General features: G+C 41.0%; 1 protein-coding gene across 8 annotated transcripts in view; it reads right to left on the minus strand.

The window, feature by feature from the left end:
* LOC111837842 (uncharacterized) overlaps window positions 1-27,466 on the minus strand; it is a 64,527-nt gene that overhangs the window by 20,895 nt on the left and 16,166 nt on the right. For all 8 annotated transcript variants that reach the window (XM_023800224.2, XM_023800226.2, XM_023800228.2 and 5 more), the window contains 35 exons: window positions 26,199-26,309; window positions 25,879-25,989; window positions 25,681-25,791; window positions 24,516-24,626; window positions 24,090-24,200; window positions 23,764-23,874; window positions 22,289-22,399; window positions 21,139-21,249; window positions 19,623-19,730; window positions 19,110-19,220; window positions 18,430-18,540; window positions 18,149-18,259; window positions 17,499-17,609; window positions 16,764-16,874; window positions 16,397-16,507; window positions 15,437-15,547; window positions 14,027-14,137; window positions 13,747-13,857; window positions 13,420-13,524; window positions 11,632-11,742; window positions 11,117-11,227; window positions 10,267-10,377; window positions 9,927-10,037; window positions 9,351-9,461; window positions 8,916-9,026; window positions 8,471-8,581; window positions 5,849-5,959; window positions 5,630-5,740; window positions 5,034-5,144; window positions 4,517-4,627; window positions 4,317-4,427; window positions 4,010-4,120; window positions 3,271-3,381; window positions 2,388-2,498; window positions 1,740-1,850 (listed from right to left, as the gene is read on the minus strand). In XM_023800224.2, coding sequence (XP_023655992.2) covers window positions 1,740-1,850; window positions 2,388-2,498; window positions 3,271-3,381; window positions 4,010-4,120; window positions 4,317-4,427; window positions 4,517-4,627; window positions 5,034-5,144; window positions 5,630-5,740; window positions 5,849-5,959; window positions 8,471-8,581; window positions 8,916-9,026; window positions 9,351-9,461; window positions 9,927-10,037; window positions 10,267-10,377; window positions 11,117-11,227; window positions 11,632-11,742; window positions 13,420-13,524; window positions 13,747-13,857; window positions 14,027-14,137; window positions 15,437-15,547; window positions 16,397-16,507; window positions 16,764-16,874; window positions 17,499-17,609; window positions 18,149-18,259; window positions 18,430-18,540; window positions 19,110-19,220; window positions 19,623-19,730; window positions 21,139-21,249; window positions 22,289-22,399; window positions 23,764-23,874; window positions 24,090-24,200; window positions 24,516-24,626; window positions 25,681-25,791; window positions 25,879-25,989; window positions 26,199-26,309 — 3,876 coding nt within the window. The remainder of the gene's footprint in view (window positions 1-1,739; window positions 1,851-2,387; window positions 2,499-3,270; window positions 3,382-4,009; window positions 4,121-4,316; window positions 4,428-4,516; window positions 4,628-5,033; window positions 5,145-5,629; window positions 5,741-5,848; window positions 5,960-8,470; window positions 8,582-8,915; window positions 9,027-9,350; window positions 9,462-9,926; window positions 10,038-10,266; window positions 10,378-11,116; window positions 11,228-11,631; window positions 11,743-13,419; window positions 13,525-13,746; window positions 13,858-14,026; window positions 14,138-15,436; window positions 15,548-16,396; window positions 16,508-16,763; window positions 16,875-17,498; window positions 17,610-18,148; window positions 18,260-18,429; window positions 18,541-19,109; window positions 19,221-19,622; window positions 19,731-21,138; window positions 21,250-22,288; window positions 22,400-23,763; window positions 23,875-24,089; window positions 24,201-24,515; window positions 24,627-25,680; window positions 25,792-25,878; window positions 25,990-26,198; window positions 26,310-27,466) is intronic.

Genomic DNA, 27,466 nt, shown 5'->3' on the forward strand with positions numbered 1-27,466 from the left:
GAAGGCTTATGACATCTGTAATACAAGTTGATAAATAGTAAATTCTATCCAGTAAATGGTATCTCCTAGCCTGCAGATTAAATCATTGTGTACTATGAGGAAATGAAGCAGGGAAGCACTTGTCTTTTGAATGAGCGAGGTTTAAAAAAAATCAACTATGCTTTTCTTTAAATTCATTTAGAGAGCTCTGCAAGTCAATATCTGATCTAGACACTTGTCATGTAAGTTAGATGAAAACATTTCCCACCGATGCTGCTCCTACTCTCCAACCAAAGACTTCCTTGAGTACTGGACTCCTAGTCTATCACAGGTGGTAAATGGACATCCCCCAAAATATTTAGCAAAAGGACTGATATTATTATGCTCTCCACCCCACCTAGAGAACGGCACTGCAAATACGGAGGAGGTGTAGGGGGCACTGCCTTAGTGACTCAGCGACCATAATAACCTCTGCGGGCGGCTAGAGCAGCATGTCTGTGAAGGAGACGCGACTCTCGCTAGGCTGTAACAAGTAACCACACCTGAGTAACCAAGCAGGTAGATGACTGAGTTATGCTCAGTCAAACTTCATTCATCAAACTTGTCTGTTATGGTGTTTGGAGCCCATCTGAGTAAGCACAAGATGGTGGGCAATGTATCACACAATGACTTACTAAGAGCAATATAAAAAAACACTACCAAATTAATTGGCTGCGTTGGAGTAGAACCAGGAAGTGGAGTTCCTGTATAAAACCCACAAACTTCATTTTTACAAAGCCATGGGTCATTGGACCTAGAACCCTGGTTTTCTATGTGAGTCACTGTGCTTCCCTCAAATTCATGCAAGTTGTTCATACAATGTTAAAAAACAAGGCAAAACTACAAAGCTAAAAATACCCTCAGTACATGACTCAACCTATTCATCTTTGAAATACTGATGCAATGTGTGAAGTCATTTATCTCAGATGTTTAATGCTTCTGCTAACATGTAGCTGAGGCCCAGTGCTAAAGAGCGAATGGCGGAGAGAATCACCATCAACAACATCCACCCTCCCCCCCCCCCCTACACATTAAACAACACCCAGGCAAAGCGCAAAGGATACCAATCTCAACATGCCAGATGGCAAGCTGTACTCCATACTGTACTGCTGACTGTGTGGCTAAAAGTGCTGTGTGGATGAGTAGTTGATTCCACAGTGTGAATGAAACTGAGCCCAGGGTGATGGTTGGAGGGGGGGGGGGGGGTGTCCCACAGCTGACACATTAGCTCAGAAGTGGGTGTCCAAGCACGCCTAATCTGCTTGAGCCCTCCAGCCCGTTACTGTTTCAGGAGATGACACGGCTGCTGGGAGGTCTGATTACACAGCATCTCAGCTGGAGGAGGGTCTCACACACACCCACATGCAATCCACCACACCATAACCCATAGACCTTCTGACATTCTTCACGATATAATCATCTGTGATGTACATTATTCTGCTGCTGCTAATTTCACTGCTAAATCCAACATCAAGGCATCTAGTTACTACAATTTTTATAGCATGGCTAATTTTATAGCAAGCCCAGAGAAATGCTGACATCCGGTCAAGAGTGTCCCCTGTTCTATGCCCTGTACCTCTGGGAAGAGGTTCCAGGCTCTGACCTGTCCTGGATAAATGGTTATAAAAGATGAATGTTTGATAATTATAGTACCAAATTTATTGTGCTTGAGCTGGAATTCTAGAACTTCACGTTTACATAAACTGTTCAGGGCTACTTACATCGCTCTGGTGCTTTGACACCTCTTTAGCGAAGACAGTTTCAATTGTTTGTGGCATCTGGGTGTAAAGGCATGTGGTGATGCCCTTTCTGCCCTCCTCTTTGTAAGTTTTCTGCCCAACAAAACAAATGCAAGTAGTTATGCGTCACATGAAATGAGGCAAAAGCTTTGTGTGCAAATAAGGGAGCTCTAGGTTTGGTCACAAAGTACATCAAATGTCATCGAAACTGGCAGCTTGTGCAATATGCATGACAACATATAGGTCTCTTTGACTTTCACTATTTCTATTTCCACTTTGAACATGTTACAAATGTATGGTTTTACATGCTGATTTTAAAAAGTAAGGCTGGAGACAAATTTACTAATAAACAAAGTAAAATGTTAGTTATTGCAGTTTTTCTATTAGTAATTATTATAACTATAAATTATATTTACTTTTTGAAAATGATTCTGTATTCCACATTAAAATGATTTATTTAACAAACTAATTGAACAAACTTTTTGTCTGTAATTCACACTGGGTGTCAAGTGTTTAGTTGTGTGCAGCCAAACCAGGAATGACAGACGTTCAAACGACCACATTAAATATAAACAGGCCATTACTAATTCATGACTCATCACTAAGCAGGATGAACGCTGGACGCGGCACCTTGCTGTAGAGCTTAGACAGTTCCTTAGCGTGCTGCGTCTCCTTCGTCTGCGCCATCTGGGCATACAGGCAGTTGACAAAGTCCTTCTTCCCCACCTGCTTGTACTTACTCTGAAAAGCAGACAGGAGGCACTTTTTGCAAAAGCAAAAAATTTACAATTCATCAAAGGCTTGTCAGCCTGTCACTACTGTTAGGAATGCCTGAATGAGAAACGATCAGGTTCCAAGCAAACTGGAAGGAGCAGGCAGATCATGCAAATGAATTAGAACATTTTTTGAAGAAAAATGTTACAATGAAATACATTGTTTTCTTTTGTTTGTACAGAAGCTGACATCACCTTAACTTTTTACGTATATTAAAATAGTTGCTCTGATTTGATCATTTTTTAACCATTTTCCTGTCGTCAAAAGTCTTATTACTGTAGCAACTTTAAGATGAAATAACATAAAATTAGATAAAATGTTTTTAAATCTTTCAACATTATTGCATGAAACCCAAAATACACAATCAATTTGTATGATAAGATGCGTATTTCAGGTTCAAGTCATTTGTTGCTTTTGTCATTTTTTCTCTTCTCCTTAACTCTTGAATTTGATGAAATACTGTTCTCATTACAAAACTAAATGGTAATAAAATAAAACTAATTCATTATCCTAGAGGCAAAATTGAAAGTTTCATTTGAGTCTAGCTTCAAATTAATTTTAAAAATAAGTAAAAATATGGTCATTTAGTATTTAAGAATGACCCACTGTGTTAAGCAGGGAAAAGCATCGGGCACAGCGAGGAAGGATACTAGCTAAGGATGCTGCTTGCGGGAGCCAGTGAAGCGGTAGGGAGGCCAGCTAAATGTCACGTGGTCAAACAGTCGACCTTTGACCCCACCTCACTCAGAGACTGGGACAGTTCTTTAACAAACTGCATCTCGTTCGTTTGGGGCATCTGTGCGTACAGACACTTTGGCAGTTGCTGATGGGTGTCTCTTCTGTACTTTTGCTGAAAAGTAGAAAGAAGAAATCCCATGAAGGTGCGAAAACACAGGGTTTAAAACATTGCTTTTATAAAATAAGAGCAATACCCAGTCACAGTTCTGAACTGTGAGGTTTGTATCACCATATGATATTTAATACTGTCTTTGTGGAGAGCAGCAATGAGGAACTGCTTCCTCTTGCAATGGACATCCTAGATTGTGTCCCATACAGGGAACAAATGCCTGTTCCCTAGTGACCTCAGCCAGAGTAAGTAAAGTGATCACACACACACACACACACACACAAGTTGGTCTTCCTATCTAAATGGGGACCGTCCATTCATTTCTATGGGAAAAACCCTAATCCCAATCATGACACCCTTAACTCCTACCCATCCCTAACCTTAACCATAAGTAACCAACCCAAATACAAGACTTTTGGCATTTTTACTTTTTTGATTGCATTCACAGATTTTTGTAAAACTGAGGTTATCCAAATGGAAATGGAAAGATGTCCCCAAAAGTAGGGAAATTTCAGGTTTTACAACACTTTGGGGACAATTTGGTCCTCAAATGTGATCTATGCAAACCCCCCCCCCCCCCCCCCCCCACACACACACACACAGAGCTTCAGTCCTCCATGTGAACCTTTACCTCACTCAGTATCTCAGAAATCTGCTTAGCGAACTGTATCTCTGACGTTTCTGGGAGCTGAGAGAACAGACAGCTAGAGAAGTCCTGTTTCCCATTCTGTTTGTACTTATTCTATAAGACAAAAACAGACATAAACACACCTCAGTGGACACAGGAAGCCCTGAACTATAATGGAGATTTAGAGTAATAAAAAATCACATTAATGCATCAATATGTCGCAAAGTGACTTGAAGCAGTGAGGATGAGAATTTAAAAGCTACAGTGGGAGGAACAGTCACACAATGCCAATCACTGCCTATCTTACTACCTCACTCTGCAGTTCTGATATCGCTTTGGCAAACTGAATCTCTGTCGTCTCGGGGAGGTGAGAATACAAGCATGTAGAGATGTCCTTTCGCCCATCCGCTTTGTACTTTGTCTGAAAAGGGTTGAAAACCATCAGGGCTACATTCAATCACCTTTTTGCCAGTTTTGTCATCTGAAAAGCAACTGAAGGGAACTCCACACCTCGCTCTGGATCTGAGAGGCCTCCTTAGCGTGCTGCGTCTCCATCGTCTCCGGCAGCAGGGAGTACAGTGAGCGGGAGGCCTGCTTCTTTCCCTCCTCCCTGTACTTAACCTAAAATATCAGGTGTGTTTGGATCTGTTTGGTATTTATCGCACTCAATCAGATAAAATCAGTAAGAAGGAATCAGAAATTCATTAAAACCAGGGATACTTTTTAAAGCAGCTATGTAAAGTACTGCCTTAGAGAAAACCTGAATGATTTAGGAAAAGCTATTTTTGGACGAGTTCTTATTTTATCAAAGTTCAGTCAGTGGTTTTCTAAATAAAAAAAATACCTCGGCAGGTTAATAAATTATGAATCGCTAAAGGGAACTGTGATGTTTTTCCATTCAGAAAGGCTGCAATTACCCTGCACGATTAAAACTGCGCCAAAAAGGGGCAGGTTAAAATAATAAGTTGTATTTCAGAAAGACAAAGTCTGAAAAATATAGAAAACTCACAGTAAGGATCACACATACCTGACTCTGTAATTTGGACACTGCTCTGGCGAACAGGACCTCTGTGGTGACAGGAAGCTGGGAGTAAATGCTCGAGGACATGTCCCTTTTCCCACATTCTCTGTATCTTTTCTGGGGAACATAAGGTGAGCAGTTATTGCGTCATCGCTGTGGGAATGCTATGGGCCCAATGTTATTTAACGATGTAGACACTAACTATTAAATAAACAAGTTCCTTATGTAGGAGATGCTGAAGCTGCATGTTCTGCCAACCAGTAAGCGAGCTATGATCTTCTGATTCAAATCAATAGCTATATATTTAGTTTTTGAAAAATCTGAGGGGCCCTGAAGTGACTTTTTGATACAAGATACAAGAGACACAAGATACTTTATTCATCACATACATGGTTATACAAGTACAGCATGTAGTGAAATGTACCCTGAACGACCCTTAGACTGTGACTTTATTGTAAAAGTCTTACAATAAACTAAAAAGTTACAATAACTAAAAAAGTATAGATAATATAGTGAGTGGGGTTCCAAAAACAAAAAGCCCACCCCTGTCTGCAAATGGCAGTTTTAAGGAGTGATGAGGAAGGGTCCTGGTGAAGGCATACCTGGCTCTGAATGACAGACTGCTCAGCGCCTAGCCGGGTCTCCGCGGTCTGCTGGAGCTGAGAGTACAGGCTGTGAGGGAGGGCTTGCTTCCCGCTCTCCTTGTACATGTTCTGGGAATGGAGAGGATGGTTACAGAATGAGCCATGGGCCAGCGTGATGCTTCCGGACCACATGCGTCTGGCGTTTCAGCGTCGCGTTCGGAGAGCGTGACAGGTCACCTCACTCTGGAGCTGGTAGGCCTCCTTGGCGTGCTGGGTCTCCATGGTCTCTGCTAGCTGCGAGTACAGCGACGTGGACGCCTGCTTCTTCCCAGCCTCTTTGTACCGCATCTGAAAAGCCACGCTCCTAAATCAGAAGGCTTCCAGATGCATAAGACATGACCACCAGACATGTAGCCACATAGTAAAATTAGGGTTTGAACCCACCGTGAAATTTCCCCGACGCTCATTGAAATTAATTTCTGGCTATGGGTCTGATGACCACAAACCATCATAAATTTCCAAGAAATAAACATACAGCTGCACAACAATTGAAATATGAAATATAAACCCTTCAAAAATACCAGCAATCAGTAGCTTAAGCAGGGGGCGGAGCCACAGGGTCACTGGCCCCAGCTGAAAGCTGATTGGCTCCCAGACTGCCTCATCCCCTGTTACTCGCTGATTCAAAACACATTATGAATTATGGCTCCTTTTACGCCCCTCACCTATAAAAATCATAGAATTGTCCCTGACAACATTTTATTTAATATAGTTTTATTATCATAAGAACATAAGAAGTTTACAAACAAGAGGAGGTCATTCATAAGAACATAAGAACATAAGAAATTTACAAACGAGAGGAGGCCATTCGGCCCATCAAGCTCATTTGGGGAGAACTTAGCTAATAGCTCAGAGTTGTTAAAATCTTATCTAGCTCTGATTTAAAGGAACCCATGGTTTTAGCTTCCACTACAATAGCAGGAAGACTATTCCATACTCTGACTACACGCTGTGTAAAGAAGTGCTTCCTCAAATTTGTTTTAAAATGTTCTCCCGCTAATTTCCACTTATGGCCACGAGTTCTAGTATTTAGACTAATATTGAAATAGTCATTTGGCTGAACGGCATCCAGACCCGTTAGAATCTTATAGACCTGAATCATATCCCCCCTTAGTCTCCTTTGCTCAAGGCTGAACAGATTCAGTTCCGCTAACCTCTCCTCATAAGACATTCCTCTAAGACCAGGAATCATTCTCGTAGCTCTTCGTTGCACCTTTTCTAAGGCAGCAATGTCCTTCTTGAGGTATGGTGACCAAACCTGCACACAGTATTCTAGGTGGGGTCTTACCAAGGAATTATATAAGTGTAACATCACCTCCCTTGACTTAAACTCCACACATCTAGAGATATAACCCAACATTCTGTTCGCCTTTTTTATTGCTTCCCCACATTGGCGAGAGTGGGACATGGAAGCATCAACATACATACCGAGATCTTTCTCGTAATCAGCTACCTTTATTTCAGTGGAACCCATAAAATATCTGTACTGTATATTTCTGCTCCCTGCATGGATTACCTTACATTTATCTGTGTTAAATTTCATCTGCCAAGTATCAGCCCATTCGCTAATTAAATCCAGATCCCGTTGGAGCCTCTCTGCTGCTAGATTAGTATCTGCTACCCCGCCCACCTTAGTGTCGTCTGCAAATTTAACCAGTTTACTGTATGTATTCGTGTCAATATCATTAATGTAAATTAGGAACAATAGTGGTCCTAAAATTGAACCCTGCGGTACCCCACTATAAACGGAGGCCCACTGTGACATAGTGCCTCTAATAACTACTCGCTGCTTCCTATCAGTTAGCCAGTTTTTGATCCAAGCTGCCACAGTTCCTAAAATTCCTGCAGCTTTAAGCTTTAACAAGAGCCGTTTGTGGGGGACAACATCAAAGGCTTTCTGGAAATCTAAGTAAATCACATCATAGGCCTTTTTGTGATCAATTTCACTTGTAGCTTCCTCAAAGAACTCAAGCAGATTCGTTAAGCAGGATCTACCTCTCCTAAATCCATGTTGGCTATCCTTTATAATGTTATTTGCATCTAGGTAATCTACCATTTTCACTTGAATTATAGCTTCCATTATTTTTCCAGTAATGCTAGTTAAACTGATTGGCCTATAGTTTGCCGGATTACTTCTATCCCCTTTTTTGAATATGGGTGTTATATTAGCATGCTTCCAATCTGATGGTACCACACCCGCAGCGGTCCATCAAGCTCGTTTGGGGAGAACTTAACTAATAGCTCAGAGTTGCTAAAATCTTATCTAGCTCTGATTTAAAGGGACCAAGTAGCAGGAAGACTATTCCATACACTACACGCTGTGTAAAGAAGTGCTTCCTCAAATTCATTTTAAAATGATCTCCCGCTAATTTCCACATTATGGCCACGAGTTCTAGTATTTAAACTAATATTGAAATAGCCATTAGGCTGAACAGCATCCAGACCCATTAGAATCTTATATACCTGGATCATGTCCCCCCTTAGTCTCCTTTGCTCGAGGTAGTGACAAAACAAAAGCCAAAATGAAAAAATACATATTGTACTCTACTGCTGTTAATGATGAAGTTAAACATTTCCAAATCAAATTTAAGGCGTGTCATTGGCCATCTCACTGTCCTTTGACACACAGCACTAATCCCTGGTTGGCGTAAGCTCGAGCTCCTGTCAAGCCACTGAATGTTTCGCCCGAATTAACAGATAAGATATCACTGGCATCCAGGATGGCTCTAGTCTAGGACTCCTGGTGATGTGTGAGAGAAGCCAGCCGTCACAGGGTGTGAGATTGACCTTTGACCCCACCTCACTCAGAGACTCTGACATCTCTTTTGCAAATTGTGTCTCGCTGGTTTGGGGCATCTGTGCATACAGGCAGTTAGGCAGCTCCTGATGGGTGGCTTGTTTGTACTTTATCTGGAAAGTATCACAATAGCATACATTTATCCAATAAAATATTACTTTGAAAACAGCTAAATAATCACAAAATGGATGTACATTGACTCATTTAACTTATGACTATAAAATGATAATACTGAATGTCTACAAAAAATGTTGTTATAAAACAAGAGCAATCAAATTTTTATTCTGAGATCACTGACTAAGAAAACCGGTGTCCTTTTTCTCAGCAAGACAAAAACATTACAGTATCTCATGGAGGTATAGATCAGTTATAGATCTGCTGACAAGGGCAGATATAGAAAAACATATTCAGAGATGAACTGGGCTATTTATTTCTTGTGAATCTTACCTGGCTCTGGATTTCCGATGCCCGTCTGGCAAACTGAGTCTCCCTGGTCTCTGGAAGCCTGGAATAAAGGCTTGTAACAGTATCCTTTTTGCCTCCTTCTTTATATTTTACCTAAAAGACACAAAGCACTGATTTATGCTCTCCGTAATACTTCTGCCATTAAGACAAATGCAACATTGTCACACCATAATAAAAATGTCAATAAAACACATGTAGTCCTTTTAAAATCACTTTAATAATTTAATATCCTATTTCCTGATAATACAGTTGTTGGATATAACTGTTGTCCCCCACCCTTCTAAGGATAGGGGTACGAGAGAAGAAGACATCAGCAATAAAAGTGATTTATGGTGGACAGAGCCTTTGCATTCTAGTCATGATAATTAACATTTCTCAGCCTTCTGTTTTCTTCCACACCACCAAATCATGCGTTACCTCACTCTGGATGCCTGATATCTCCTTGGCAAACCGGATCTCGGAAGTTTCCAGAAGCTGGGAATAGAGAGGTCTGGAATTGTCCCTTTTCCCGATTTCTTTGTATTTTATCTGAAACATTACAGTAATAAATATTAGAGTAATAAACATCAGAGTAATATTTATTACGCTATTATCTATCCTTCCATCTTCAAATCAAATTAATCAAATTAGCTGTCGCTTAAGGAAGCAAGACATTATATTCATGTTTATGAGCAAAAAACATTTTTATCAGTAGAACTACATTCTTCCATCAATGATGAGACATTTCGCTTAGTTTCCAATTTTAAATTGCGTTCTACATCTAGAATTTTAAGTAACAATTAGAATTAAAGATCATAATAGTGCATTGATATAGTACTGTTGTTCACCTGGCTTGCACTGTGTGTGCAGTCATAGAAAATTAGTGAACATTCTTCCGACCAGTCAGATTCGAGTATTCAGCAGTGCTGTGGCATAAGCCACTCTTATGCCCTGTGTAGCTATGATCTTAAGAAACATGCTAACAGCCTATGCTTGACTGGGAAGTTGATGCACCTGGCTCTGTAACAGCGTTGCGTCCCTGACATGCTGCGTCTCCTTTGTCTCCGGCAGCCGACAGTACTGGGAAACAGCCTTCACCTGCCTCCCCGCCTCCTTGTATTTAACCTGAAATACAGGAGTCGAAGCTTTAACTTTAAGTGTCACTTTCTTTTTTAACTAGCAGCAATTAGATTCGTTGTAAAAGAAAAAAAAAACAATGTATCCAGAAATGACTGATTAGCATGGACAAGCTAACAAACTGTTTTAGTTTGAGAAGCTGGATTTTGATTAAAGAAAAAAAATAACAAATCCATTATTCCCGGTGAATATTCCTTTGAGTGTCTCTAAAATGTACCTGGCTCTGGAGTTTCGACAGAGCTTTAGCAAACTGGATCTCTGTGGTTTCCGGAAGCTGGGAATAGATGCTCGCACAAATGCTCTTCTTGCCCTTTTCTTTGTACTTGTACTGCAGGTAAAACAGCTGGAGCATTATTCTACATATTTTACTATACTTACTTAATCCAACTAACTATACAGTACAGCAGGCAGTATGCAGCAAAGATCTCCATAATTACTTCTATGCTATTGATGCTGGACGCACAACTATGGAAATTAAGAGACCACTCCATATTTTTTAAGAATCTGCATTGTTAAATCCAGGTTTAATCCAGGGTATGCTGGCAGAGGGCTACGCTGAGCAACACGTTGCTTCCAGGCACAAAATTTCCAACAGAGCAGTACACAAGAAGAAGGTGAAGTAGGAGACACTGGGAGTGACCAGAAACCAGCCAGGTAAAGGGCAGGAGGGACTTTCTAATGCCAGAGATGACTTATCTGACAGTGTCTCATGAATGAGAGGATGACTTCAAAAGGAATGGGAAACATTAAGTGCAGGTGTGAAGTGCACTGCTAGGACAGGATCGTATCAGGCTCCTAGAAGCAGGACTGAAGTCCCTTAAAGCAAGGAAGAGGCCCTTCATTAATGAGAAACAGAGAACAATCGAAATGTATATTTTACACAGGTGCACACCCATACATTGAGAAATGCATGAAACTAAACATGTTGCTGTGGTCTCTTAATTTCCGGAGCTGATCATGCAGAACATATATTATTCATCACACCACAGAAGAGAAGATAATATAGTCAAATATCAACACTTCTCTCCTTTCATCCCAAAAAAAATAGGTTCTGCATCAAACTTTACCTCACTCTGTATTTCGGTAAGCTCTCTAGCTAGCTGGATCTCAGCCGTGTCGGGCATTTGAGAGTACAGAGAGGCTGAAATGCTCCCCTTCCCACTTTCTTTATATTTGATCTAAAACATAAAAGGAATGATATTTTAACATGATTCACCATAATATGAGACAGAATCAGAATAAGAATCTGAATCCTTCAATTCACCAAGTGCAGAATATAAGAGGAATTTGTTTTGGTGCAGGAGGGGACATGAAGTATACAATCAAACATGCAATCTAGAGAAAAGTACAAAAAAAAGACTATAAATAGAATAAAAATAAAATATATAGAGAAACAAAAATTAAGAAATAATAATAATAAACAAACACGCAGACATATAAGTAAAGGTGCGACATATATTTCAGATGTTAATAAACTCTTTGGTTTTTTGTAAATTATGACAAAAAATAAAGATTGCAGTAACGATTACTCATAGCTAAATGGTGGATGAGTCATTCTGCAAAGATAAATGGAAGCACTTACCTCGCTCTGTAGCTGGTAGGCGTCTTTCGCATGCTGGGTGTCCTTGGTCTCTGCTAGCTGGGAGTACAGAGACATAGATCCGTGCTTCTTTCCAGCCTCTTTGTATTTAGCCTGAGATACACCATGGGTCAGTTTTAGCATCAGGGGCAGCTTTCATAACTGCTGTGGAGTTGCACTCAAAGTCAGCTCCCAAAGCATCCTGAGATAAGCTGTTCTAAGCACTCTGCTTTCTGACTGGCGAGTCCATCAAATAATCTTATCTTTAAGATTCCAGCTTCCAATCTTCTGCTTATAAAGCCCAGGCACTTGTGATAAAATACCAAAACAATAACTGAACATATGCATGCTTAGAGTCAAAATTCCAGTGCAATTAATGAACGAGACAGCAATTATACTGTGAATTAATAACTAAAGCCGCCATCTGCTCTGCACGTTTGTGGACTTTGCACGTTCTCTCCATGTCATGTGGGTATTCTGGTTTCCTCCCGCAGTCCAAAGACACACAGGAAGGCTAATTCACATCTCTAAATTTCCTGTAGAGTATGATGGTGTGTGGACTGCATTGGACTGGCTTTTCATCCATGGTGTACCCCAGCCTTGTGTCCCCCCCCCCCCCCCCCCACTATATCTCCTGTTGGGTTCACTTTTCCCTCCTTTAGCTTTCACTATAGCCAGCCTTCTAGCGCTCACCATGTCAGAGCGCCACCTGCAGTCTGACTTTAATAACCTGCACCTCTCATTTAACACTTGCTTTTGCATCTAATCCAGGGCTCTCATCTACCAAACTTTGAGCAAAGTTCATCATTAAGAAAACACACAGTTGCCACCCACAAATAACCATAAAACCAAAAAGGCTTGATTTGCATGTAAACCCCTGGTATTTTGCCTAAAAAGTTGTGCAGACTCATTTCAGGCATCTTTGCATATACAACTTTGATAAATGAGGCCCAAGTTTCCAAAAGCCAACGCCACCACAGAAGCCATGAATCAGATTTACTTAGGGTGACCAGATAATCCATGTCAGGGAGGACACTTTGAGCTACTTCGGGTTTTACAAACTACTTTCAAATTGAAAGGTTCCTGTACTCGCCCAAATAGTTCAGCTTTGCTTGTGCTTTGACTGGTTTGTTTCCTTGACTGAAAGGCTCATCCAGCTGTTTCACATTAGCATTAGTGACATATGCATGATTATAGGAGACTGACCAATCAGCACACAGCAAGAACTCAGTGCTCAAGTGAAATCCAGGTCTGTTTAATTGAAATGGTAATTTACAATTCCTGTCCTAGCTCAGAGTGTCCTCCCTGACATGGATTATCTGGTCACCCTAGACTTAATCACGTTATCTTTCAAATTGTTATATTTATTCAAAGAAGAAATATTTTAAAGGCCCCTAAATATTAAGGAGGATAATATATGAGGCAATGTGTTGCCATTTTACACATATTAGGGAAAATTTTATTTTGCACATCAAACAATTGTTAACATGGGGTTGTTATGTCATGAGTGAGTAGTTAGACTTCTCCATTTCTTCAGTTACGGTGGATCCCTTAGACCAGTGTTTCTCAACCCAGACATTCCACATTTTCGCTCCCTCCCAACTCTCAACACACCTGTACCTGTTCCTGATTGCTTGATCATTTGGTTCACGCATGCTGAGAGTTGGGAGGGAGCTAAAATGTGCACTGCCTTGGAGTCCGTGAGGACTGAGTTGCAAAACCTTTCCTTAGCCAGATTTTGTTAGGTTTAAGTGAAGCAACTTGTTTGACATTTGTCAACGCAAACCCCACCTTGAACTGGGACAGTTCTTTAACAAACTGAGTCTCGTTGGTTTGGGGCATCTGTGTGTACAGACAATCTGACAGTTCCTTCTGGGCATCTCTTTTGTACTTTATCTGAAAAGTAAAACAAATACCACCAAAAGTAATGAAGAGATTATTTTTGGCATTGGGAAGAAACTGTTACCTTGCAGTACACACACCTAGACAGAGACACGCTGAACACATTTCAACAGGGTAAAATATGCAGAATCCATCACAATATTCCCTTTGTTTTGTATTCACTCAATTTCTGTGTTTATGTCATGGTGGCCTGTTAATACATCACTGAACAGATACCTCGCTCTGCATTTCTGACATCTGTTTGGCAAACTGAGTCTCTGCTGTCTCTGGCAAGGTGAAGTACAGACTTGTGGATATCTCCTTCTTCCCATCTTCTTTGTATTTGACCTTCAACAGGAAAGAATTTTGTGATTTTCAATGTGTGTGCCAGGCATGTGGGTGGGGGGGGGAGCAGGTCTGTCCCATAACCCTTTACTGCATAACTGGTTGAAGAATGGATGGACGGATGTTTGCAAAATCAGATTAGGCATCAAATATGGCCTTCATAAAACGTTACCTCACTGTGTCTCTCCGAGAGCTCTTTGGCAAACTGAGTTTCAGGTGTCTCCCTGAGCTGGGAATAAAGTGAACCGGAGGTCCCATCTTTCCCACTCTTTTTGTATTTTACCTGGGAAATAAACCCCAAACATTTCCATTAATTAGTCATACTTAACTGACTTTAATGCATAGAAGATCAGGAGATGTTTTAAACCTCTGTGGTACCGTGCTGTCCTACGGCAACAAATTTCACTTCAATTACTCGTTATTCAGCAAAAAACTACAACATATTGAATTGTTGGAATTTAAAGGAAATGCCTTAAGATAGCTAATTATCTGGTGTTTTTAAGTCACATGACATTTATACTTCCCTCAGTGACACTCTTTGTCAAGGTCACCCTCAGATAGAAGAAACATGTCAGTGTGCCCCACAAATTGTGTCACTAAACAAATTTTTTGCTGCGTATTTGATAAGTGAAACAGATGTCATCGTTCACAAATCAACTTCATGTAACATAGTTTTATAGTAAATTGAGAAAATACAAATGTTGCCATATGGCGACTCTGTACCACAATGGAAAAATTATTCTTTGCACATGGCAGCTCTATACTATGATACAATTGCAGTAATGTGCTTCCTCATTGGGACATTTTACAGAAAGTGGCATCCATTATTTGACTGCAGCTTGTTTATTTGGAAAAATTAACAGTAATATAATCGTATTTTTGCAAAAATGGCAGAAATATGATTCATAGTCAGAAGTCAAAGTCAAAACACACACACGTATATATATATATATATATATATATATATATGTGTGTGTGTGTATGCGTGTATGCATGTATGCATGTATGTATATACTGTATATACTGTAGATACTCACACTACCAGTCAAAGGTTTTTGCACACACTTCCACACTGCGATTTTCTACATTTGCATGTTGCTCATTTAATATTTGCGAAAAATATACTCAATATTCTTTCTTAACAAATAACAAATATGTTCACCATTTTATTAGCAAGAAAATGTCATATCTTTGATTCATCAAATTAACCTAATTTGAGTATTCTTTCCACAAGAGACATCAAATACTGCTCTGTTTCATGGGATGAAACAGGTAACGAGTGCAGTTAAAGTTAAAGGACAGCCTAGAATTTGACTATGCCATCACCTCACAGCCAGTTAATAGGATGCCAGACACGCATGGTTACTCTTTCCATGTTATAAAGGAAACTTGTTTTATTTCACTTATATTTTCATTTACAGTTGTTCACTCAACTTTCCAGTGCTTAACAAGAATAAAATATATGCAGTTTTTAAATTGAAAAGTAATAAAAACTTTTGACTGGTATTGCGTGTGTGTGTATGTGCGTGTGTGTGCGCATGTCTACCTCCTGTAATACATATTAAATATACAGAGCACATACCTCACTCTGGATCTGAGAGGCCTCCTTAGCGTGCTGCGTCTCCATCGTCTCCGGCAGCTGCGAGTACAGTGAGCGGGAGGCCTGCTTCTTTCCCTCCTCCTTGTATTTAATCTACAAACCAAACGGATGCTTCCATTCCTCATTAAGGGGCTCCTCAGTCAAATAAAGCCCTGTGGCGCTAATGCTAACTCGTCCGGATGCTTGTATTAGCAGTATGTGCCATGGTTTGCCTTCTGACCAGAAAACAACACCAAAGGATTCTGAGATATTAAGAGGTGAGGGCCAGGTTCTATGTAACATTTACTCCACATGGTGCAGGGCCCTGGTCCTCAGGATTACTAGCAACTCCACCCACTCCACATATAAACTGTTCAGGCCGCTGAGGTCAGGAAAACGCCTCTGCAGCCTCAAGGTCCAGACTGAACACTTCAGGAGAAGCTTCTATCCACAAGTGATAAGCCTTCTCAATAACAGCACGTAAAAGACAATCTGCAACTGCACCCAGACTCACACTAACGTTCTCTCCTCTAATGTCTTTCACTCCCTTTTCATCTTCTGATCACATTTTGCACACTTACCTACCTACCTTGTACATTTGCACACACTAAATGTGATAATTGGTTTTTGTCTTTGCTTTTTTGATACTTTTATATTTTTATATTTGTCTTTGCTTTTTTGATACTTTTATATTTGGTATATTTACTGTATTCTGTATAGATTAGATAATAATTTCTCTAATTTTATGTTGCACAGTCAGTGATCCTGCCAGGACGAGCATTTCACTGCAAGTTGTACAAATAGCGGCCTTCTGTTCAGCTACAGTTTAAAAAGTAAAAGGTGGTATAAATGACGTGAATCAACAGTAGATAATGATAATTATTCAGCTAAAAACTTTACGTTCATCACAACTGGGGTACGAGTTGGGTTAATAGAGATTAGACTTGTGAAATAAGGCTGTACCTGGCTTTGGAGTTCTGACACTGCTTTGGCAAACTCAATGTCTGTGGTATCTGGAAGCTGAGAATATACACTAGAGGACATGCTCCTTTTCCCCTTTTCTTTGTACTTGTTCTGGGTAAAAAGCAAAAACAGGCAAAAAACAGATATTTCACATGACTGAGACGATGATAAAACAGCAGCAGGCTTTTGGATACAGGCCAAAATCAGGAATATTTCTAACCTTCCCAAGTTAATATTACTGAACTGATTTCAGATTACACACTATTTTGAAGCATTTCATTTCTTTAAGCATTTCATGGCTGAAGAGAAACATCCAGACATACATCGGAAACATACAAATCAAAAGTCCGCATCAGCCTTGTACTACCTCACTCTGCATTTCTGTAAGCTCTCTTGACAACTGGATTTCATTTGTGTCTGGAAGGTGAGAGTAGAGTGACCTGGAACACTCCTTTTTGCCAGCTTCCCTGTATTTTACCTGCAAAAAACAAAAATTGTTCGAAAATTCCCGTTACTGACTCCATAGTCCGTGTCCCATAATGCAGTGCTACTATTCTTGTACAATTCTGGAATAGAGACCCCTGTAGGCAACAGGTATATAAACAAAGACTGGGAGATGGATTTTTTGCATTTTTGGAGCCAGATGATATAAATGTAAAAAATAATGAGTGTCATTCATACATCTATAATTCAAATGGTAAATTATTAAACAATATCAAACTCATGTCAAAACAGCATGTTTACAAGACATACAAGAGTTGGCTTTTACGAGAATTATTTTAAAACTGATTTAATCGGATATTCTATAAATGAAGCAGTCAAACAAATTATCTGACCAAAAATAGCGGCATATTTGGGGACTGAGAAAAAAGGGAACTGGACGTTCCCCTTGTGCTGGTTAGAAAAATTATCCATCCCAAAATAAGGATGTCTCAAAAATAACATTTCATTTTCTGCAGCTGTGCCCATAAAAACCTACTGAAATGCGTTAAACTGAAACTATAATTATGAATCTACTTCGGCTGCTTAGACTCTGTTCTCTGGAGCAGCGAGCTAATGGTACCGCAGCCAGATGTTGCAGATCAGATGCGGGCCGACTGACCTCACTCTGGATCTGAGAGGCCTCCTTGGAGCGCTGGGTCTCCATCGTCTCCGCTAGGAGGGAGTAATGCGTACTGGGCACCTGCTTTTTTCCAGCCTCCCTGTATTTAGTCTGAGATGAAACAGCATTCATTACCGTCCACTCAGGCAGGGCTGGCTCAACCTTTTCAGGGGGCCTAGGCAACTGGCAGGTCACCTTCAGCTGCTCTCAGAGCCAAGATGAAAGGAAGGTCAAGAGTGTATTTCCTTTTCAGAATAGGGCTGTCCCGATATCAGACTTTTACTACACGATTATCCTGCGCAAAAGAATTCACAATTACGATATCATGCAATATACATGGGAAATTTGAACAAAATAATTATAATAATACTACCAGTCAGATTCATCTTTAAATTTGTTTATTGTATTTTGTCTCTTTTTTAGCCAAACATGAGTAAGCAGTAAGGCGGAGAGTATAGTGTAACTATAGCTGCATAAAAGCAAACAAAAAGAACAATTTACTGCATAGACAGACAACCAGGGCTAAGGCGTCCTTTCGCGCTGACTGCTGATTGGCCCTTCATGAAGACTGGGGTGTCTAACACTCCATCTCTTTCACAAAATCCTGTAATAACACCACTGATATTTCTTTTAATTACATCATTTAATACCTCACTCTGCAGATCCATCATCTGTTTCGCAAACTGAGTCTCTGCTGTGTCTGGCATCAAGGAATACAGGTTTGTAGACATCTCCTTCTTCCCATCCTCCTTGTACTTGATCTAAGGAAGTAATTCAGTTTATATTTTAGCAAAATGCATGCACATTTTCTGGTAGACTTCACGATCACAGAAAATTATGATTTCTCTACAATAATTTAAAGTTCTGTGTACAAAACAGAACCCTGATGAAACAGTGCAGGAACCAGCCAACGGGATCCTATAATCCTCACCTCACTCTGCATCTCAGAGATCTCTTTGGCAAACCGTGTTTCTGTCGTCTCTGTAAGCGAAGAGAAGAGGCTGCTGGAAATACCCTTTTTGCCATCTTCCTTGTACCATTTCTATAAATAGATGGGGTCCAAAATTCAGCATGTGAAATATAGTTGTGCCATTTTTTCTAAAACAGCAACAATATTTATCTGCATAACATAACCATTCATTCATTCATTTTCACACTTTTAGTAATGCGCATGCTTAAGCAAAACATTGCCCTTGATTACATTTTAGCGCATTTCAGATTTCCTCTCCACCTTCAAGAAAGTCTTCATGACTCATCTATTCCAGGAATACCTCCACCAGCCTACACCTCTCTAAGTTGCCTGAAAGATCTAAGTGTTGCACTTTCTGCTGACTTGAACAGTAGTTTTGTTAGGTTCTTGCTTTGTTAGACATTGTTGAGTAGCTCTTGCTCCTATCCTGCTTACGCGTGTAGCTGGGCATTCAGTGGAGGCTCAACCTAGCTACACTTCTGCCCTAGTCAACTGCTTGACAGCACTTATGTTTGCAGTGTAATATTACTCTCATTCATACATTGCTTATGATAAAAGCCCCTGCTAAATAGCACAGATGTAAATGTAAACAGCTGGCCCTCAGCTTAAGATGCGCTCAGCATCAGTAACACAGTATGTACCGTGCTCTGAAGCTGGGAGGCCTCTTTGGCATGCTGTGTTTCCATGGTTTCTGGGAGCTTGGAGTAGAGGGATGCAGACACCTGCTTCTTCCCTGCCGCCTTGTACTTCGTCTGAGGTGAAAACGGCAGAGCAGAGACTTCGAGTGACCCATGCATCTCCTTTCTACTCATTCTGAGCCCTAGATCACAACTGGACACGTGATTATTCCAATAATTATCACTGCAAACCCCTCATACCGACACACTGCCCTACAAAGGCAAAACACTGTAACTACTGCATGCTGACATTGAGAAGAGAAGGTTTCTAAGTTAAGATATTTTATCATGATTACATTTCGGTCACAACTCCAATCATATTCTGATTTGGACTTTTGATTTGTATGTTTCCAATCAATTTTTTAGAAAATAAAGACAGTGTTTTGCTCTTGTATGGCAGTATAATGTTCTTTAACGACTAAGGGACTCTTATCAATCTCAGTAGCAAAGTTGCTTTCCTCTGTTAATATGCTATACCTCACTCTGTAGGTCTGACACGGCCTTGGCAAACTGCATCTCTGTTGTCTCTGGTAGCTGAGAGTAAATGGATGTTGATGCCGCCTTTTTTCCACTCGTGTACTTGTTCTGTAGGGGCAAGATTTCCAGATTTAGCCATCTGTCCATCCAAGCCTGGCCTATGCAGGGTCGCGGTTCCTATCCCGGAAGCTATGGGTGCAAGGCAGGGAATAACGCCCCCCCCAGACACACACACACACACACACACACACACAGACACACATAAAGCATGTTTTTGGACTGTGGGGGGAACTGGAGATCGCAGAGGGAACCACACAATTACATGGAGAGAACACGCAAACTCCTCACATGTGGAGCCATGGGAGAGTCTCGAACCCAGGTCCCAGAAGAGTGAGGCAAAAGTGCTAACCACATCACCATTGTGCTGCCCCCTTCAGTTTTCTTATGGTGATAATTTCCTATTTACAGATTCCAAAGGATCCCATACAGCCCGAATATTTTAAGGCGACCCCTCACTGTTTCAGCAGCTATTTTTGGAAAAATTGTTTTTGCAATACCAATCTAAACCTTATAAAGAAATAATTTTATTTGACAAGAACATATAAGAAGTTAGGGGCAGCATGGTGGCACTGCTGCCTCACAGCAAGAAGGTCCTGGGTTCAGTCCCCGGGTCGGACGTAGAACCTTTCTGTGTGGAGTTCGCACACCCTCCCTGTGTTCTTGTGGGTTTCCGCCGGGGGCTCCAGTTTCCTCCCCCACTCCAAAATTGTGCAGATTAGGTTAATTGGTGACTCTAAGTTGGCCCTGTGAGTGTGTGTGCCCTGTGGTGTGTTGGCGCCTGCCCAGGGTTGGTTCCTGTCTGCGCCCGTTGTTCCTGGGATAGGCTCCAGTCCCCCCCACAACCCCAGTTGGGATTAAGCGGTTACAGTAATGGATGGATGGATATAAGAAGCTAACCATGTCACTGTTAAAAAGCAATCACATAACAATCTATGTATTAAACAGAAAACATTCCACTAAACAAAAATGTTATTTGGTGGGGTGGGGGGGGTAAAAAGTTCAATATTACAAACTCCACAGTCCTAGAGGGAGGGCACAGGATGTTTTTGATCATTTTCAAAAAAGGAATAATGAGTTAGTTATTAAGAATTAGGGGGTAGATTACAAGACAAAGGAAAATCTACTCTGGGCCTCAAAACCGTGTAAAAGCTATTCAGCGCCTACCTGTGTAAAGCTAGCTGTGCAACTAAACGTCATTAAATGTGTGTGACGGCAATGAATGCTGCTCTCAAAGGTTATACACATGCATCCTGTGTTATTTTCAGCCTAGGAGCATAAACCCCAAGCCGTGATTCCCATGAGGACACCAACCAAATTAACCATTAAAGAACAATCTTACTGAGTGGGACTTCAGCTCCTGGCTAATCATATCAATTTCAATGACTGGAAATTTCCATATAAATTTCCATATAAATATGTATTTATATGGAAGATGGCAGAGGATTTCTGAGCGCACCTCACTCTGCATCTCAGCGACCTCTTTGGCAAACTGAATCTCTGTCGTCTCCGGCAGCCGTGAGTAGAGGGAGGTGGAGAGACCCTTAATACCGCCTTCTTTGTATCTCAACTGAAAATTAAGAAAAAGAGCACATTTTAAACATCTCAATATGATTCGTACGGGAACATATTTTCTGAAGTATGTTTTATTTAAATTTCAGTTTTATTGAAACTGTCAATAGAAATTACTAATTTATTATGAACAAATAATGTGGAATGGGATTAAAATGTAATAAATATATGACCAGTATGTCTTCAAAATGTCTTCAAATTCTTTTTTTCTGCTTGTCAAATGTAATATTGATATTACATGAGATGTATTGCTCACATTTCTTTGATTTTCCTGAAGGGAAGGATCTAATATATCATAGAAGGCTTTGTTGAACCTAAATCACTTATCTCAGCTGGAAGTCTATTTTAATCTTCATTCCATGCATCTCTTTGGGTTTGATGAAATGAGGTTAATATAAAATAACTATTACTTTTCCTGATCTCCATTAATCATACATTTTAGACTGTTTAGGAAAAAAATCTCTCATTTCTCATGTGATTCACTGCAATCTCATTCATTATTTTCTGTTCCAGTAATAATCTCAGGAGAAATATATTATGCACCACATACTTTTAGAAGTAAAAAGCGATAAATACAGTCTAACTACCAAGAAATAAGCACTAAGCAGTCAAATTCCTGCATGGCAGTACTCTCTAAAGTCATATATAACATATAATGGATATAATGCAAAATTAACCCTTTAAATATCTCTAATTATTTTCAACTCTTTATTTGTAGTTTACACAAATAATAAAGCATTTCAGCATCCTTCTAACAGTACAGCTATGGAGTCATTCAAAGATCACACTAGCTGTAGTTGTTATAATATTCTCAGCATGATTTAGCTACAGGCACAATGTAATTAAAAACCCTTTTGAAGATTCATCTACCGTCTAACCCCTTAACCTCGTCAGGGTCGCGGGGGGAACACGAACTCTGGTGTTTGTGTATCAGGCAGGAAGCAAATGCAGCTCCTCTGTGTAGCAGTTAAGGACTTTAAAGACTCGTGGTGACCACACAAGATCACAGTGTATGTAGACCGGACAATGCTACCCACCGCACTCTGTATCTGATAAGCCTCCTTAGCGTGCTGGATCGCCATGGTTTCAGGGAGTTGGGAGTACAGGCAGTTGGACACCTCCCTCCTCCCCGCCTCCTTGTATTTGGTCTGAAACACAAAGCAGCAAAATGTTCAGATTAACAGACAGCATCGGAGGACCAGAAAAATTTAATTTTGACTGCAGAAAAATCTGAATGGAAAGAAAGAAAGAAAGAAAGAAAGAAAGAAAGAAAGAAAGAAAGAAAGAAAGAAAGAAAGAAAAAGGAAAGACACGTCATTTGCTATTTGCACAAGTATGAGTGCAGGTTAATTGGAATCACATTTTGATATATTTGCACCATTCAGTCTTTGGCTATTGGCAAGTCAAACTGTGGTATGCTGAGCGACTCCTACCCAAAAAAGACTGAATGCTGTAATTAAAACAAAAAGTGCTTCAATAAAGTATTAGTTTAAGGGTGTGCACACTTATGCAACCAGCTTATTGTACATGTTTTTATACTTTTCCCCCTAACAAATTTGTTTGTTTTTCAATTGAATTGTACAGATTATAGGTCACATTAAAGGTGGGAAGAGTTCTGAAATAATTCATTGTGGTCTCATTTTTTCATCACAAAACCTGGCATTTTAACAGAGGTGTGTACACTTTTTATATCCACTGTACAGCTGTCTAACACACTGAGCTATACACTGCTTTGGGGTGCTAATTTGAGATTGGCTACTTTTCCTGGTTGGGGTACTGGTTTGCAAATCCAAGCCAGACCATCTCACCCAGAACGTGACTGCTAACGTGGCCCTCGGATATCATATGCATCCTACTACTCTACACTTTACTCCAAAGGCCTTAAAATCTGCTTCTGATATACCAGTCAAAACATGGCTTAGGTCCCCCTTGGGAACATCCCTTGAACCCTTAAACTCCAACCACACCACATCTCTCTTTCTGGACTTCCTGCTTTTCTCCTCAGCCCATTCCCAACCCTCTGGAACATTCTCCTGTTCTCATGCCAGCTTCTTTGGTGAGATGCACTGCCAATCTGAATGTTTTCTGCTATAGGATTAAGGATCAAATCTTTATACAACACTCATATCCCTAGAACTAAATTATACTTTTCAACAACATTATTAACATTACTGCTCTCTGTGCTTTTCAATCTACTCTTACCTGGAGCCATAACAGCCCCAAATCTGAGTTTGAGTCAGCGACCAATTTAATTCCAAAGCCACTTTTCCATTAGTTTCTTAGCAAATGTCTAATTGTTTTACAGGTGGTTGCCTTTTAAATTATATTGTGTTCTGCATAAATCACAAAATATTATTTGTACATTTTTAAAGATGCATTTATTAAAATACATGATGGTTATTATTGCACTGTTGTCATTTATTCAAATTAATCCTTGTTCTGTACACTGTTCTGTGTAATTTCTTTTGACAGGGATGGCTGAGTTGAGTTAAGTCTTCAGTATACACTTTACCTCGCTCTGAATTTCAGATAGCTGTTTCGCCAGCTGGGTTTCTGCCGTTTCTGGAAGATGAGAATAAATGCTCTTGGAAATATGATTCTTTCCAGCTTCCTTGTACTTAACCTAGGAAAAGAAAAACCAAGATTTCAGATTTTTACTGGTATGTTGTCAAGGGTGTCCCCTGCCCTGTGTCCTGTGCCTTCTAGGATAGGCTTCAGGTATCCAATGAAATGGAAGAAATGGATGGATGGATGGATGGATAGATGGATAGATAATTTATTTTATTAAACTTTATTTCATTAAAAGGCTCATATTCACAGGCACTCCAGCTCCCGCACCTCACTCTGCATATCTGAGATCTCCTTTGCCAGCTGCATTTCTGTCGTCTCTGGAAGCAGGGAGTACAGGCTGGTGGAAATCTCCTTTTTCCCATCTTCTTTGTACTTGATCTACATGTTAAATGATTGAAGGTTAACAAGCTCTTCAAACACTACATAAAGCCAGTGGCAGGTTGTATCTCAAGCTAATCTGTGTGTCCTTGAGGATAAGATGTCTAGAGCAGTGTTTCTCCTCCCAACCCTTGGGGACCCCTGTACAGTCCACATTTTCCCTCCCTTTCAGCTCCCAGCAAAAACACGGATCGTCTGGGGGATCCCGAGCACTGGGTTCAGAAGCAGTGGGCTAGAATAACATTATCCAGGTAATTAAGTCAGTCGGAAGGTCATGCAAGGTCATGGCATCGGCGGACTGGCAGGGGCGTGCACCTCACTTTGGAGCTGGGAGGCCTCTCGAGCGTGCAGGATCTCCGGGGTCTCTGGGAGCAGGGAGTACAAGGAGGTGCAGATCTCCTTCCTTCCTGCCTCCTTGTATTTTTTCTTTAACATAGAAAAGGCCAGGGTGGGGCCACACTTCATTGAAATTCCCAAAGAGTAGGGTGACCACTTAATCCATGCCAGGGGGGGGGGGGGGGGGGGTCACTACGAGCTACTTCAGGTTTTGCAAACTACTTTAAAACTGAAAGACTCCTGTGTTTGGCTAAATGGTTGAATTATTCTTGTGCTTTGACTTGTTTGTTTCCTTGATTGAAAGACTCATCCAGCTATTTCATATTAACATAGGTAACAGATGCATGATTATACAATACTGACCAATCAGCACACAGCAAGAACGCAGTGCTAAAGTGAAACCCAGGTCCTTTTAATTGAAATGGTTGACATGGTAGTTTATGAACCCTGTCCTAGCTCATACTGTGCCTTATATGCATTATTGTCATTTATAAGTTTCAGGGCAGTTATTCACAGACTCCTTTCCTAGGGGGGCGGAGCTTAGTTCTTTCCCTGTTCCACCACAATTGATTCAGCTCAAGAGCTGTGTGGTAATTAGCATAAGGAGGTGCAAGGAGCTGAATCAGGTATGTTAAATGAGGCAGAGGTAAGGAGCACACCCTGATTACAGTGCGATGCTGCATCCACCACGTGACAAACCACCTCAGGGATGAGAACCTGAGTGCAGCCATGTGGTGGGTGATTCCTCAGCACCACACTAGTCCGAACGGACCAGTGTGAGGTTTTTTCCCGTGGCTGGAGTGCCAATCCTGCCAGCAACCCCCAAATTTCCCTGTAAGTTGGAGGACCTCCTTATAGAGCTGGATGTGGATTAACGCCATACCCAGGATGAAGCAATTGCAGGATAAGGGCCTTGCTCAAGGGCCCAGTGGAGTAGGATCACTTGTGGCATTCACGGGATTTGAACCAGCAACCTTGACTCAGAGCCACCAATCCGCCCATGAGGGAAATGAGGGAAAACCCAAAAATGTGTAGGGCCCTCCAGGACTGGTTTGACAGCCCTGCTTTAAGCCTTCTGGTTTATGCATAGCCAGCCACTCTGAGAGGTGTCAGGTATCAATGACACATAGGATGTCCCACCTACCTCACTCCGGAGCTCTGATGCCGCCTTGGCAAACTGGATTTCTTTGGTCTCTGGCAGCTGAGAGTAAACGGAGCAGGAAACAGTCCTTTTTCCACTCTCCTTGTACTTGTTCTGTGGAAGAACACAGGAATAAGCCACCAAAAACATATGGAATGTACAGTGGTGGCTTCAAGCGTGCATGGAAATTGACCGCAGCACCTCGCTCTGAATTTCAGTCGTCTCCCTTGCGAACTGAATCTCTGTCGTGTCCAGGAGACGGGAATAAAGAGAGCTAGCAGTGTCCTTTTTTCTGCCTTCTATGTATTTGATCTGAATGCATTAGAAAAGGGAGAAAAATATGATACAATTTTCTGCGGGGAAGTTGTGGGAAAATTCTCAAGGAGAAGCATAAGTTACTATTAGAGTATAAAATCTATTTAAATTCTGGCAGGTTGTTCTCCACCCAGGGCAGATGCCTTGTCAGTTAATAAAAGAGCATCATGTAAGCTGATCAGATGTGGAAATCAGGAACTCTGCACCTCGCTCTGGATCTGAGAGGCCTCCTTAGCGTGCTGCGTCTCCATCGTCTCCGGCAGCAGGGAGTACAGTGAGCGGGAGGCCTGCGTCTTTCCTTCCTCCCTGTATTTAACCTGAAATGGAGGTACACAGGAAATCTGTTTTTAAAAGCACCAGTTCTGGTTGATGCCTCCATTTCAGGGAAAGTGGTTTGGATGCCCCATAAATAAGGTTAGATGAACTTAATTGATCAAAGGGGGAAATTCTGGTGTGCACAGCAACAAGGTATGTAAAGTGCAGACAAACATGTAGTGCATAAGCAAGACAAAGAGCAAAAGCAGCCCACAAAGTGTATAAAAACAAAGAAAAACAACAACATGATACATAAAGTGCAGACAAAACAAAGAAAAACAACAGCAAGGTATGTAAAGTGCAGATGAACGAACATATAATGCAAAAGCAAGACAAAATACAAAGGCAGTACAAATAGTGCAGAAAAACAAAGTAAAACAATAGCATGATACATAAAGTGCAGACAAACAAACATATGGCGCAAAAGCAAGAGAAAATTTGTACTTTGTCTTTGTAGAGAGTACCCAAATTACAGACAAAACCAAAGAAAGCAAACAAAGACACAGGAGCTGTTGTATCAGGCAGCCACTAAGGGCCGCGCCGGAAGTATTAGTAAGAGGGAACTGGAAAACCAAACTTAAAATCCTCGTTGGCCGTCAATAGTACCGGCCTGGATCCAAATCCCTGACAGAAGTGCCAGTAATTATGAAGGAGCAAACCTGAAGATCTGCCCAGTCTACACAGAGCCCCGGGACCCAATGAAGAGAGATGTTCCCTCAGCATGAGAGAACTCTGAGCCAACTCAGCATAACATTATTGTGGGGAGCTCATATAGCACTGGCCCACAGACCTTCCAGGCACCGAGCTGACAGCAAACAGTCCCCATGCTCAACATCCATCCATTTTTCAATGGCTTATCATGGTCAGGGGTCGGAGGGGGACTAAAGTCTGTCCCAGGCAGCTCTAGGTAAAAGGATTACAGGGCATGGACACGCCACACTGACACTCTATGGCAGGGTTCTTCAAATCTGGACCTCGATTCCAAATCCAGGCCTTGTTTTCAGTTCTCCCAGGTAGTTAGTTTAATAATTACTGATTCTGACTGGTCAGAGGCTTCACACCTGACTGATAGGTAAAGGAAGGCTAGAAAACCAGCGGTGCTCCGACTTCGAGGACCGTGATTTGAATAACCCTGATCTATGGGCTGTTTAGAAGCACT

Source organism: Paramormyrops kingsleyae, chromosome 1, assembly GCF_048594095.1.
Source record: "Paramormyrops kingsleyae isolate MSU_618 chromosome 1, PKINGS_0.4, whole genome shotgun sequence".
Lineage (NCBI taxonomy): Eukaryota > Metazoa > Chordata > Actinopteri > Osteoglossiformes > Mormyridae > Paramormyrops > Paramormyrops kingsleyae.